Source organism: Schistocerca piceifrons, chromosome 4, assembly GCF_021461385.2.
Source record: "Schistocerca piceifrons isolate TAMUIC-IGC-003096 chromosome 4, iqSchPice1.1, whole genome shotgun sequence".
Lineage (NCBI taxonomy): Eukaryota > Metazoa > Arthropoda > Insecta > Orthoptera > Acrididae > Schistocerca > Schistocerca piceifrons.
The window spans coordinates 239,516,876-239,530,467 of record NC_060141.1 but is presented as its reverse complement, the minus strand read 5'-3'; the positions used below and the strand labels follow the sequence as shown (position 1 = coordinate 239,530,467).

The 13,592-nt window shown below is 38.9% G+C and overlaps 1 protein-coding gene across 1 annotated transcript in view; it reads left to right on the top strand.

Moving 5' to 3' along the window:
- LOC124794633 overlaps positions 1-13,130 on the top strand; it is a 188,879-nt gene extending 175,749 nt beyond the window's left edge. Inside the window, exon 22 of the mRNA XM_047258140.1 lies at positions 9,135-13,130. Within this exon, the coding sequence (XP_047114096.1) occupies positions 9,135-9,233 (99 nt within the window). The 3' untranslated portion in view covers positions 9,234-13,130. The remainder of the gene's footprint in view (positions 1-9,134) is intronic.
- Positions 13,131-13,592: the final 462 nt, after the last annotated feature.

The window sequence follows — 13,592 nt, the reverse complement described above, 5'->3', positions numbered from 1 at the left end:
TAATCCGTAAACAGGTTGATGTACACTAATCAGCCAGAACATTTGACCATCTATCTAATAGCTGGTACGACCACCTTTGGCACGGATAACAGCGGCGACCCATCATGGCACGGAAGCAGTGAGGCCTTGGTAGGTCACTAGAGGTAGTTGGCACCATATCTGCGCACACGTCAACTAATTCTCGTAAATTCTGGGGAGAGGGGCGATGAGCTCTGACATATTAACAAGCATTTTTTGAATTTATCATAAACAAAGTAACATAGAATGCTCCTCTAGTGCATACTAAGCATGTGTTGAGGAAATGTGTGCAAAAGATTTTAAAATAAACAGCGAAGCAATTTGTGGTGCAGCAAAATGTGTGTGGTGACAGTACCAGGACTAGTGCATTGTTAACAAACAGAATTGTTCAAAAATTTAGGGAGAAATGCTCAAAATCGTGTCCTGTTTACCACATCTGATTGACATGTGTTATGTAGTGTGTGCAGCCAGGATTTTTCAGTCGCGCATGGTGGAAGAGACAGTTAGTGCAAACAGACAGCGAGCAAAATTCATTCATATACAGAGAAGCTGCGGGACTCAAACAAGAATTTAATAACAATTTTTACTAAATCCTCGGGAGATGAAAGTTTGGTAACAAACCCAGAGTTCTTATGTACAACATGCCTTGTTGAGCTCAACTGCCTTGAATATGCAGAGATCATGCAGGACAATTGTTCAAGAAAATGTTTCCAAATTCAAAAAAAAGCCTCCAAGTCTGGTTGTGCGAGAACAAAAACAGGAGCACTAGTTGAACTGTGGCTTCTACAATTGAGGGAATGGTAACAAATTAATAAGGTCCCAGTCTTGTGCTCTGGCAACAGACAGCAGCAAAGATATGAATGGCGAAAATCTGTACCCAGTAGTTGTGTTGCTTTTCGATGCCGAAACTACACAGATTGCAGGTGTGATTCTCTCAAAAAGAATGACAATACAGTCAAAGGAACATTCAGTGTTTTGGATAATGAACTATAGAAGAGGGAGAGTCCATGGAATAACTGTGTATGTTTTGCATGTGACAATGCACATACTGTGTGTGACTGGTGTTTCCAAAGGTGTAAGTTCTCTTATTTTCTAAAGAAAATATTAATATTCACTGTGCAAGGCTGTGCTTGTCATCTTGTGCATGTAGCTGCTTAAAAGGACTATAATAGTCTCGTAAATATTAATATTGAACAGTGTTTAATTGACATTTTTTATTACTTGCTAAAGAGCTCAAACAGGCAAAATGCTTTTAAGATAAGTCAGTAAGTCTTTGATGAAAAGCCACACAAAATGTTTAAGTATGTTTCCACTAGGTGGTTGTCTCTGCGACAGTGTGGTAGAAGAGTAAAACCCTTTAAAAATGTTCTGCGAATCATATCCAGGTAAGGCTATGTTGAAGTTTCTACAAGTTAAGGCACAGTTTGAAAGTCAATCTACTAAGCTTTATCTTTTGTTTCTCACCTCTGGTCTTCCACTTCTCAACTCTTTTAATATGTTCATCTAATAAGAAGCCCCATTTAAACTTCATTCAAAATTAAATAATCTTTTCATTGATTTTATTGTTCACTTTGTGAGAGCATCCTCAGTTTCGGAGGCCGATAGTAATTTGTTTCATGTAAATTTTGGGTCTCTTGAGGTACAGAAAAGTGACAGTCATTGGGACAAACACGAGGGCTTACGTAAAGGAAGTTGCTCTAGATGAAACTATACTGAAAAATTTTTATTCCAATGTCAGACTGCTCTGAACAAAAAACGTGAATACATTGTGAACAAATAGCCAGTTAAAGACAAGTTTCTTAAGCATATGTAAGTTGCTGATTTTTTCCAATGGAAATCGAAGAATTTTTCACCCCTCCCACCCCACCTCCTTGTCGATGCCTGCACTGTCCGGCACATTACTAATTGGCTTTCTTAGAAGTTGGCATCTCTGTAAAGGTGACACTGTGGAGCTGCAGACAGACACTGCTGCACACAGAGCTACACAACAGTGCTTAGATTTTGACAGTTGCCATCCCTTTCATGTCAAATGTTCCCTCCCATACAGCCTAGGCATTCAAGGCAATGTATTCAGAGTGCAGACTCTGTACAGCAATACACTACCATTCTCACCTCAACATTCACTGGACATAATTACTCCACCAGCCTTGTTCAGAAGCAGATTCCTCGGGCCATCACATCCAATCATGGTACTGCTGATCCCTACAAAAAACAGCTTAAGAGTACACCTGTTCTCACACAGTATTATCTTGGTCATCAATGTATTAATCAGCTACTTTGACAAGGCTGTGACTTCCTAAAATCATGCCCTAAAATGAGGTCCAGTATGTCAGACATTTTTCCCACCACACGTAGATTAGCTTTTGCCCCTGCCTCCACAATATCCTGGTCAGACCCTATTCTCCTCCTACCACCACCTATACCAACCCTGTAACTGGCAAAACAAACTGAGAGCCACCTGTGAAAAGACACTTGTTGTGTCCCAGATGTTGTGTAAACACTGTTCAGCCTTTACATTGGTGTGACTACCAACAAGTTATCAGTTAGAATTAAAGTACATAGACAGAGGATCTACACTAGCAACAAACAATTCACACACATTCTTATTAATTTAACAAAAGTGTTATCTGCAATGGTTGATGTTATTTATTGTAAATAATGTACTTACTGCAATTCTTGTTGTATAGGCCAAGGACTGGAATGTTTCCCCAGTAGCCAGAAACCCGTGTGGCTGCAAGTTTGTCAAAAAGTAAATAAAAGTTACACACTGGAAGTTTTTGCTATTATGAAACTTTGTGTAAAAGATATATACCTGTCTCTTGATTTTATGACCTGCTTCATGTTTTTATCTTGCCAGTAAATATCTTTTTCAGGGATGGGAGTAGCTTTGAAAAAAATCCATTTGAATAAAATTATGAAACGAATATCTATCTTGAAACCTATGTAATGAAGTGCGTTACTCCAGAGTGATGGTAGTCAATACAACATAAAGAATATGATTATTATGCAAGCATAAAGTGACATTTAAAACTGAAAATGTGATGGAGATTCAATTGAGTTAACAAATAACTCTACTATAAACTACAGTGTGTTGTACAGAGTATGTAATGTTCCTCTACCAGCAATTCAGTTTCAATATATCAACAAGTCCAAAATCTTTTTGATGGTTTTCTCCATACTTCAACTATTGCTAACAGAGTTAATGCAACTGTATTCTGTACTGTGTAATTAGTGCACCAGATGCAGCCAACAACTGCCACTGGAGAGTGCTGGAATCACAAATCCCGATGATGAACACATTTCACGAACTGTAGCAGGACATTTAAGAGCGTGTAACAACCACAAAGGATACCATGTCTAGCATACTTCTCAATGAGAAACATATCCCATGTGAGGATGGGTTTAGGTCCTGCAAATCCCCTGTCAGCACTCCTTGTCTAACATGTGTCACTGTTGTTGCTACCATTTCCCTCCCCCTGTCTTCTCCTCCTTATTCCTCATTGCTTTGCTCTGACCCCCTTACTCTAGTCAATTATACTTCTGTGAGTCTATGAATCTTCATCTCCCTTGTTCTCTCAGCAGACACCCCCTCCCTTCTTTCAGTTTTGCCCCCACCTCTGGTTCTCCCAACCTCGTTCCCCATATTGCCATATTGAACACATTGTTGCCCCCTGACTAGGCAAGAGGGTTCAGTGGTTAAGACACTAGACTCACTTTTGGGAAGCCCAGGGTGAAATTCTTATCCAGACTTATGTTTTCCATGGTTTCCAAAATTGCTTGAGGCAAATAACTGGATGGTTCCTTTGAAAAGGGCACAGCCAATTCCACCAGGGTGAAATTCCTATCCAGACTTATGGTCTCCATAAATTGCTTAAGGCAAATACTTGGATGGTTCCTTTGAAAAGGTCACAGCCAATTCCACCCAATCCTCCATCCTTCGCAGTCTGAACTTCTGCTTCATTTATGACCCTACTTTTCTTTCCTTCACTGCTACCTGTGCCTACATTAGGGCGAGTCCACTCAGGTGCGATACCCCTACCACTGCTTCTCTTTGCCATTCCTCCTCCTCCTAGCACATTCACCTTTCTTCTTCTCCCTTGTTCTTTGCACATCTCACCTGCTCACCTCTTGTCCATAGGTTATCCTGTGCTTTCATGTTAACTTTTATGATACAAGTAGTACTTTGCTGTTAGATTTCAGTGATTCACAAAAACTATTAATCACAAAAGCTACTTAAATTATTTTGAAGTGATGGCAGCTATCTCAGTTGAAGTATTGGTGGTGCTTGAGGATCCGGCACACACAAAGGCTTTTATGGAGTTACAGGAGAGATAGGAGTCTAAATCTAGGAATGTGATGGGTTGAGCTGAAGAGGATGTGATGAAATAAGTAGGAGAGATGATGTAAAGCTGTGATGGAATGTGATTCAGTTTCTTAATCCATATCATGAAGCTATCATGATGAAATCTCAATCATGCTGGATCGTAAGGGTTCTGAGTGACTAGGGAGGATTCCTGTATATAATCCGTAAACAGGTTGATGTACACTAATCAGCCAGAACATTTGACCATCTATCTAATAGCTGGTACGACCACCTTTGGCACGGATAACAGCGGCGACCCATCATGGCACGGAAGCAGTGAGGCCTTGGTAGGTCACTAGAGGTAGTTGGCACCATATCTGCGCACACGTCAACTAATTCTCGTAAATTCTGGGGAGAGGGGCGATGAGCTCTGATGCCACATTCAATCACATCCCTGATGTGTGCGTTCGGACTCAGATCTGATGACTTGGAGGTTGGGGGAGGGGGGGTACATCTATCAGAGATCACCACTTTGTTTCTCGAACCACTCCATCACTCTCCTAGCCTTATTACATGGTGCATTATCTTGTTGAAAAATGTCACTGCCATCGGGAAACATGATTGTCATGAAGAGTTGAATGTGGTCTGCAACCAGTATACAATACTCCTTGGCTGTCATGGTGCCTTGCACAGGCTCCTCTTGGCCCATGGATGCCCCTGTGAATGTTTCCCAGAGCATAATGGAGCTGCCGCCAGCTTGTCTACGCCCCACAGTACAGAGTCAAGGAGCTGTCCCCCTGGAAGACGACAGATTTGTGCCCTCCATCAGCATCATGAGGAAGGTATCAAGCTTCATCAAGCCATGCAATGCCAACATCCAGTGCTGATGATCATATGCCCATTTCAGTCATAGTTGCCAATGCCATGGTGTTAACATCAGCACCTGCTTGGGTCATTGGCTGCAAAGACCCGCCATTTGGATTGTTCAGTGCACTGTGTGCTCAGACACACTTGTACTCTGCCCGTCATTTAAGTCTGATGTTAGTTACACAACAGTTTCCCACCTTTCCTGTTTTACCAATCTTCCCAGCCCACGACATCTGACGTCTGTAACGATGGGTGCCTCCCAACCCCATGATGTCTGGACATGATTTCACCTGGGTTTTGCCACATGTTGGAGACACTCACCACAGCACTCCTTGAAACCCCATAAGTTGTGCAGTTTCCGAAATGCTCATGCTGAGCCTCTGGATTCTCACACTCTGCCCTTGCTCAAACAGCACGCTCACTGATACTACATGCACAGTGCGTGTATCTGACTAGCAGTCATTCCTAGCCAGGTGATGCTGCTGTTGCCTGGATGGGTTTATATCGATAGTAAGATGGTGGCCACAGTGCACTGGCTGATCAGTGTATGCATTAATTATGTGACACGTTTGGTTGTATTAACCTTTCTCCAAAGACTTTGAAGTGAGAGTATGAGTCACAATTTACACATGGAATTAGGTGTTTGGTCTGGAGTAAACAAGACATTTGGAAAGACTGTATTCACTGGCTGCAAGGTCACAAGCATGGGAGGGAAGTTGGTTTATAGGGAGGTAGCATCAGCTGTGGCAAGCGAACAGCTGGTTCATAACAACTTGCGACCTGTGGAGAGGCAGCAGTGTTTTGTGTATTTGGTGAGCAGTGTGTTGAGGCTGTAAGGAGAAACACTCTTTAAGTGCTAGCACAGTAGCCAACCACAGTGATGTATAGAGAATAGCTTGCTATGTGTATTTCTGGAATTTAACAGATGGACCCAGCATTTAAGTCTGATGTTAGTTACACAACAATTTCCCACCTTTCCTGTTTTACCAGTCTTCCCAGCCCACGACATCTGACGTCTGTAACGATAGGTGCCTCCCAACCCCGTGATGTCTGGACATCTCAAGGATATAAGGATATCTCAGTAGTCTCCCTGTCTCTTGTGTCTCTTCCCATCCTACCACACTATTCTTCCTCACCCCCTTCTCCCTCCCACCTTTGACCTACACCCTACACTGTTAACATCATCACATCCCTACTTCCAACCCCTAAACCGCCCCCCCCACTCTCTCCCTCCCTCCCTCCCTCCCTCCCTCCCTCTCTCTCTCTCTCTCTCTCTCTCTCTGTGTGTGTGTGTGTGTGTGTGTGTGTGTGTGTGTGTGTGTGTGTGTGTGTGTGTGTGAGTGAGGGGGGGGGGGGGGCGCATGGGGCACTTGTGCAGTACTATGCCATCAGCCAGTGACCAAGATATGATCATACAAAGTATTTTTCTGTTGGCTCTGTTAATGTTTTATTGATATATCCCATTATGCTATACACAATGACAAAATTAAAATTCAGTGTGCACAAAGTTAGTGAAAGTGGACATCTGATTTTCTTTACATACATATGTGATTTTAACAGATAGGTTTAGCAGCACCATCAGATTGTTCTCTGTTGATGCTGTTATGTACAGGAAAGTATCACTATTCGACAATCATAAAGAAATTCATAAAGACTTAGAAATTTCTTTTATTTCCTTAAATGCATGGAAGCTCTCTTTCAATTTTGATAAATCCACAATGATATGTACGACAAAAAGGAAGAACCCAATTGTGCCCATTCACTATATTAGTTGTCAACATCTGGAGTAAGTATGTAGGGGTAGTAACAAGAAGTGATATGAAATTGGATACACATCCAATCAGTAGTATGGAAGGTGAATGGAAAACTTGGTTACACTGAAAGTTGAAAATTTAGTGCGTCTGTAAAGGAAATACTATTCCAGCACTTCCAGTTCTCATCGAGTAGACATGATACCAGAAATTGAAAAAAATTCCCAGATGGCTACTAGACATATAACAGATTGATATTAGCCTATGCAGAAGTGTAACAGAGGTTATTCTTCTAAAAACCTGTTGTGTAAATGTAGAGACTTGGTAGGTAAACATAGATAATTTGTATTCAAAGGAGACTGTGTGACAAATCTTCTGCCACCATTGCATACCTTGCGTATAGATGCATAAGGTAAGAGAAATTAGGGAAAGTATGGTCAGACATTTTTCTCTCATTCAATACGCAAATGGAATAACACAGAAATTTGTTAATAATGGTACAAAATACCTTCTGTTACACTACAGTGGCTTGAGGAGTACTTACAGGGAGTAAAAAAAAAATGTGTGTACTACGTTTAGAATGTTTAGGGGAGATAGAAAAAAAGCTGTATGCACCATTTACCCACTAGGGACCCTTGAATGTTTTGATGTAGTGATCTTTACAGGCTATGTCCAAACAGTTGCTTTAGAGATGTTGCTGAAAATGTCTTCTGCTTACAATAATGCACAGCTCATATCTGTATGGTAAATGATTGTTTAACTTGATCAAAACCACATAGTGTTCCACGAATGGCTACAGTTTAAGGCAAATGGGCAATCAACTCTTCTGGAGTATCTATTGGTGTGTTGTACACCAAATGCTTCAGCTTCCCTAACGAATAGGAATCCATACGGGCAAGATGGGAGAACACGATGACTATGGTACACCCCTGCCAATCCAGCAGTTGGGCAAGACATTGCCTAAATGTTCTCTGACATAAATAGCAAAGTGTGGTGGGCCTCTGTCATGCTGGAACCATAATCATTGCCTGACTAGGAGCAGGACATTCTTCGACATTTCTGGTAGTACTTCACGGAGAAAGATAGGGTAATATTCTCTGGCAACGTATTAAGCAGAAGATACGGCCCAATCAGGTGTAAATGAATAATACCAGCCCACACATTTATGGTAAATTTCTGTTGATATTGGAACACAAGAGTTGCTTAAGATTTTCCGTCTCTCAGACAGGGTTATTGTGGCTGTTGACTATTCCTTGCCTTGTGAAGGCAGTCTCATTAGTAAGCAAAACTCAGGGATTTTTACAATTTGATGTGGACACCATTGGCAGAATTCTGTGCACTAGGGAAAGTCATCAGTTGATAAATCTTGTGCCTTCTGATATTTGGATGGATGCATGCCTGACTCCTGCAGGATGTTCCAACATTGGTGTTGGAGGTATTTAGTTCCTATGGATGACATATTGGTGTTGGGGTTGCCCTCAGTTAGCTACAACACAGCTTCCTCAAACTGAACAGTTAGCACACTGTGAGGTCCACCAATTTTCTTCTCACTTTAATCTAAGGAATCCCTTTTCACAAAGAGGACCATCAAGTCTCTGAAATGTGACATGATTTATTTGATAAGCTCTTTCATGGAAAATATTCTGCGTACAGATAGCTTGCTGCTCTACTGTTGCACCTTGCCTCCCCATAACTTGGTTAGAGTGTAATCAGCCCTCAAGAAACTGCAAACATCAGTAGAAACTTTCATGTAAACACAACATAACAAAAGCAGTAATAATGTTATTGTATATCCAGGAACATGGACACTGTTGTCAGTAATGAAATCTTACACTTACTACCAATAAGGTATAATTGTGTTGCAAATTTGACTCCAGTGTCAACATGTTGTACACGTAGCAGTCAAAACAGCTGTGAACTTTGTGTCAAACCCTTGAAGGACACCTGGGAAACGGTACACCTATGATATTTATGTCACATAACAAAAATGTTTCTCTTTATGTCTTACAGAAAGCACTAATAAGATCCAGCTTTTTTTAAAGTCACAATATCAAGCCTCCTTTAAGTCTGTAAGTGCCTTAGAATACAGGGCAAAAACATAAATTTTTTCTTTGTTTGACATACATTTATTTGTTAAAAATGTCTTATATAATTTTGTTACTCCCAGAAAACTTATAGAATGTTTTCTTTTTCAGTCTGAGCTGCATGAACTGGTTCAGAAGCTACAAGATAGAATAGATGCAAAAAGTCACCGGAAAAGTCAGCCAAAACATAGTGCTCCATCTCAGAAATAACTAGTCACTCCAATTTCTTACAGTCTTGTAAATATCAACCATTAGGCATCAGTCAGTTGTATTACTTACATGTCTTTTGCTTGCTGAATCCCTGATAGTAGTCCATTTGTGAAATTTTTGTTTTGTAGTATTATTTCCAGGATGTGTGTATGTTGTGCTTTTCCTAGAGTAGATCATTTTAGCCTTGCCATTAGTTTTGTGATCATGTCAAGTATCTTAATACTCTCCAGTTTCAATGCTGTTGTTGTCTTTTCTACAAAAATGTCAAGGGGTGAGCTTGACATTGAAAGTTTTCTCTGTTACCAGAAGTCAGCTTGCTTCAGCATTCCATTACTCATATGTACCAGTACTGCAAACAAAACATAGCAGAGTCATTGGGCAGATGTTACTGTAATGTTTCCCTTGTGGTAGAACATATTATGTAACACGTTCCTGTACCCAAACAGCTTCCATTTTGGATCAAAGTCCTACAGTAACATTTAGTCAAGTATAATATGTTATCAGGTCTACTTATCAACCACTTCCCATAAACAGTACTGAGTTATGAGTGCTCAGTCTGCTTTCATTGTAGCAAAGATCACAATAAAATACTATGTGAAGGTATTTAGGCAAGTGTTATTACACATTTTAGAAATTGTGACATGTTTGGCAATCTTCAGAAAGGGATAACAAATTTTGTTATTTTTCGACTCCGTGTATTGCCAAGGGATAAAAGAAGAAAATAAATAAATGAAAATGACAAAGAAAAGTGGGCTTGCATCCACTGGGTTGAGTGACCAATTTCTTAACATTTTTGATATAACCCTACTTTTCTTTGGAAATGTAAAATTAATTGGCACTGCTTACATTGGCTTCACAGGAACTAATTTCTAACAGATGTGTTAGTGACAGTGGACAGTAGTACCATAAGAAAAATTTATTTGATTAATTGCCAACAATATAGTTGTTCTTTATATCAGTAAATATTTCTATATAGTATTTTATTGTGATTAATTTCTGATTGCGATAAATAAAATATGTAATTATTTGCTACTGTAACTAATACCCCACAGGTATTCAGATACCTTGGGCTGTTTTATAATTGACATAAACATCACAGCATTTTTAAAGATAAGCTTACATGTAGATATGCATATACATGACAGTGCTAAATATTTGTCACATCTGCCGATGTGTAAAAATGACAGGTGAACACACCTAAAATGACAGCCATAGCATTCCACAGTATTTATTTGTTTATCTTAGTATTGAATTGTCTAGGACACACAGTGAAGCACAACTGTAGCTTCCGTCAATAGCTGTTACAGCTAGTGAGCCCTGAAATAGTTTTAGCACTTTGCCCTCATCCCACTGTCATATGAATTATACTGCATTTTAACTATCATTTTCACTTCATTGTATTAACCTTCACTGCATTCTTTATGACTGATATGGCTTCTTTGCCCTCACTTCCTTTTCATTCTTCCTTCCCTATTTGACACATCTAGTCTTCCCTATGGAAAGTTCCATGTTGAAACTGATACTTTGTGAGTGACGTGGTTTTGGCAGTAATAGTATTGCTAGAAATAAGTGCTTCTATTGTTTCGGATATATGGATGTCCTCATTACTATTGTATACTTTACATCATTTGTCACAATTCACTTTCATTTTTTCCTGCCTTTGTTTTATTTGACAAGTATTAAATATGACCTTTTTTTCATGTGACTGTTTCTTGATAGTTGTTTCTTGGGTAATTGTCAGTCAGTATCGGATAAATGATTATTTTAAATGCTTCCAACATCTTCATACAAAGACTAGTTTTCCATGCAGTATCTGGATGTGTTCCATGATATTGCAGCGTTCCTTATAGGTATGGTATCCATAATGTTAGATGTACGATCTGGAAAAGCTTTAAAGTTCTACTTATTACTTTACTCACATAAGGTTTATGTGTTCCATTGTTTCATGCTCACACATATATTTTGAATCTCTTTTATGCTCATGGTCATGGAGAATCCATTTAAGATGAATATTCTTTCAATGTTCTTATTTAGAATGACATGTTGAAAAACCAATCCTATATTGCTTATAGTTAGTTATATACTTTCTTATTCTGAAATTTTTCTTACCTTTTTTTCATATACAAATTTATATTTTTGTGTAGGACGAATTGCTTTTTGTAAGTTGAATGGTGTATAGGATTAGCCGTGTTCAAGGTGTTTGATAAGTTACTCCCTATTTTCAAATAATTTATTATGAATTAAATGGTTACATTAAAACTTGGTCATTGCATAGTAACATTCAGGTTTTGTATGATGCCAGCTAAATTATTACATAAGGCCAGTACTGACATCATGTTTTTATAGCTGGTTCAGTAGACTTTCAAGTGTTGCTCTCAACATGTGTGGTACAGATCATTCAAGGGTACAGTGATGATTGTTACTTCCATTTCATCCATGTCTTGGTGCCTGATGGCAAACCTCTTCCTTCATCCATCCCCAAAGAATAAAATTACAACATATTACATGTGGGTTGAAGCTGGTCAATTGTGTGTGCCATGGCTGCAGGCCCATTGATCTGGAAAATAGTTGTGTAACCACTAGTGAGCTTTATTTGAGAAATGCTGTGAGCATCACTCTGCATAAAGCAATGTTGTCACAGTGAGCAGTCACTGACCATACAGCATCTCCATATATCTCCATATATCTTGTTGTGTGGAAGCACTGTTATGATCTTGCACCTCACTGTTGTCTTGGGTTCAATTCTAAACTTTTGACCACTAGCTCCATGTTTACCAATTGTATATATTGTTTGAATAATGATATTCATTCTTTGGAGCAAAGGGATGTAGCAAACAACAACTGAATTGCTCTTTGTATTGTCTTCCTTAGAGCTGTTTGATTTCATAATTAATTGTTATATAATGTTGATTTGCAATTCATGACCTGTAGACAGTGGAAATCATAGGAATTGGACTGAACAGTCTCAAACCTAAATGTAATATTTGGTGAGCTTTGCCTTTAATAATATGTAACAATGAAATCAGCACTTGTATGTAACAAATGAAAAAATTGCAATATCTAGGACAGATGGTGTGAAACAAAAGACATCAGAATTCGAGAACAAGTCAACACATTGGTTGTAGCAAAAGACAAGACAAAAATGGCAGTAAGTTGGGGGGAGAGGGGGGGGGGGGGGGGCACAGGGCACAGATCTTTCTTGTCCCAAACTAGGTAAACTTTTCCTACCCTCTACCAGCTACACATCTTTTCTCAACTTTTTCTTTTATTGTGCCTTGCCTGTTACTTCAAATGTAAGAACTGCCTTCAGAAAAACCTTGTAATCTTACACAGATTTTCTCAGCTAAATTGATTATTTCGAAGTTTCTGGGTTTGCAGTCACGTTAACGTCATTTTCCTTTCACAATATTTTGATAGCTTCCTTAGTTGTCTTCATCAGATGTAGAGTGCAGATTTTTTATGTTTTGGCATAGCTATTTTGGTCGGTCCTAAATTTCTGTTATACTTTGGCCAAGGACAGCATGGTCCATTCACAGTGTAGTTGGAGTTCAAACAGCAACCAGCGAGATCTGCTACCAAAGGTGGCTGGGGAAGCTGTCAGAATATTGTGGAAGGAAAATGGCAACATTAACTTGCCTGAAAACCCAGAAACTTGGAACTTACTGAAAGCTTATTTCTCAGTACTTTTTGCCTTTACATTTTTGACAGCCATATTATAGTTGTTGTATATTAGTCTTAAACTTCATTAGTCTTCATCTTTTACTTTGGTGTTCATTTTATCAACTCATTTAACCCTCTGTCTGACTTTTAATCTGAGGGTGTCCCAATGTGATTCATTAATGTTGAACCCTCTTTTTTTTAAAAAAAAAAAAAAAAAATCTCTGTTCAAGAATATTATGTATTAGGATGATATACAAAGGCAACCAAATATTTGTGGGAAGGTGTGAAACACTTTCTACAAGCACTACTGAAAAGTCCCTTGTGTGAGCATGAAACAACAATGGAAATACAATTCTTGATAACTATCTGATTACTTGTCTGACAGAACAAGTTCCACAGTGTATTTGTCAAAGACTCCTATTTCTCTGTCATAAAGAAGATATCTTGTGAAAGTTCTGTACATGTCTGCCAAAAACTGTGTTGCTTAGAAAAGGATCATATGATTATTGTACTTAATACTCAAAAAATTTAGTGTTTGTGTTATTGTTATTGTTGTTTTTAATTATTATTTATTCAGTATTTGTAATGTAGATTTATAATTTTGTATCTGATGATCTGTCAGCAAGGTACACAAATATGTTGTTTCTATATTATACACATCTGCAAGATTGCAATTTAATGTGGACCGAAAAATTTGCT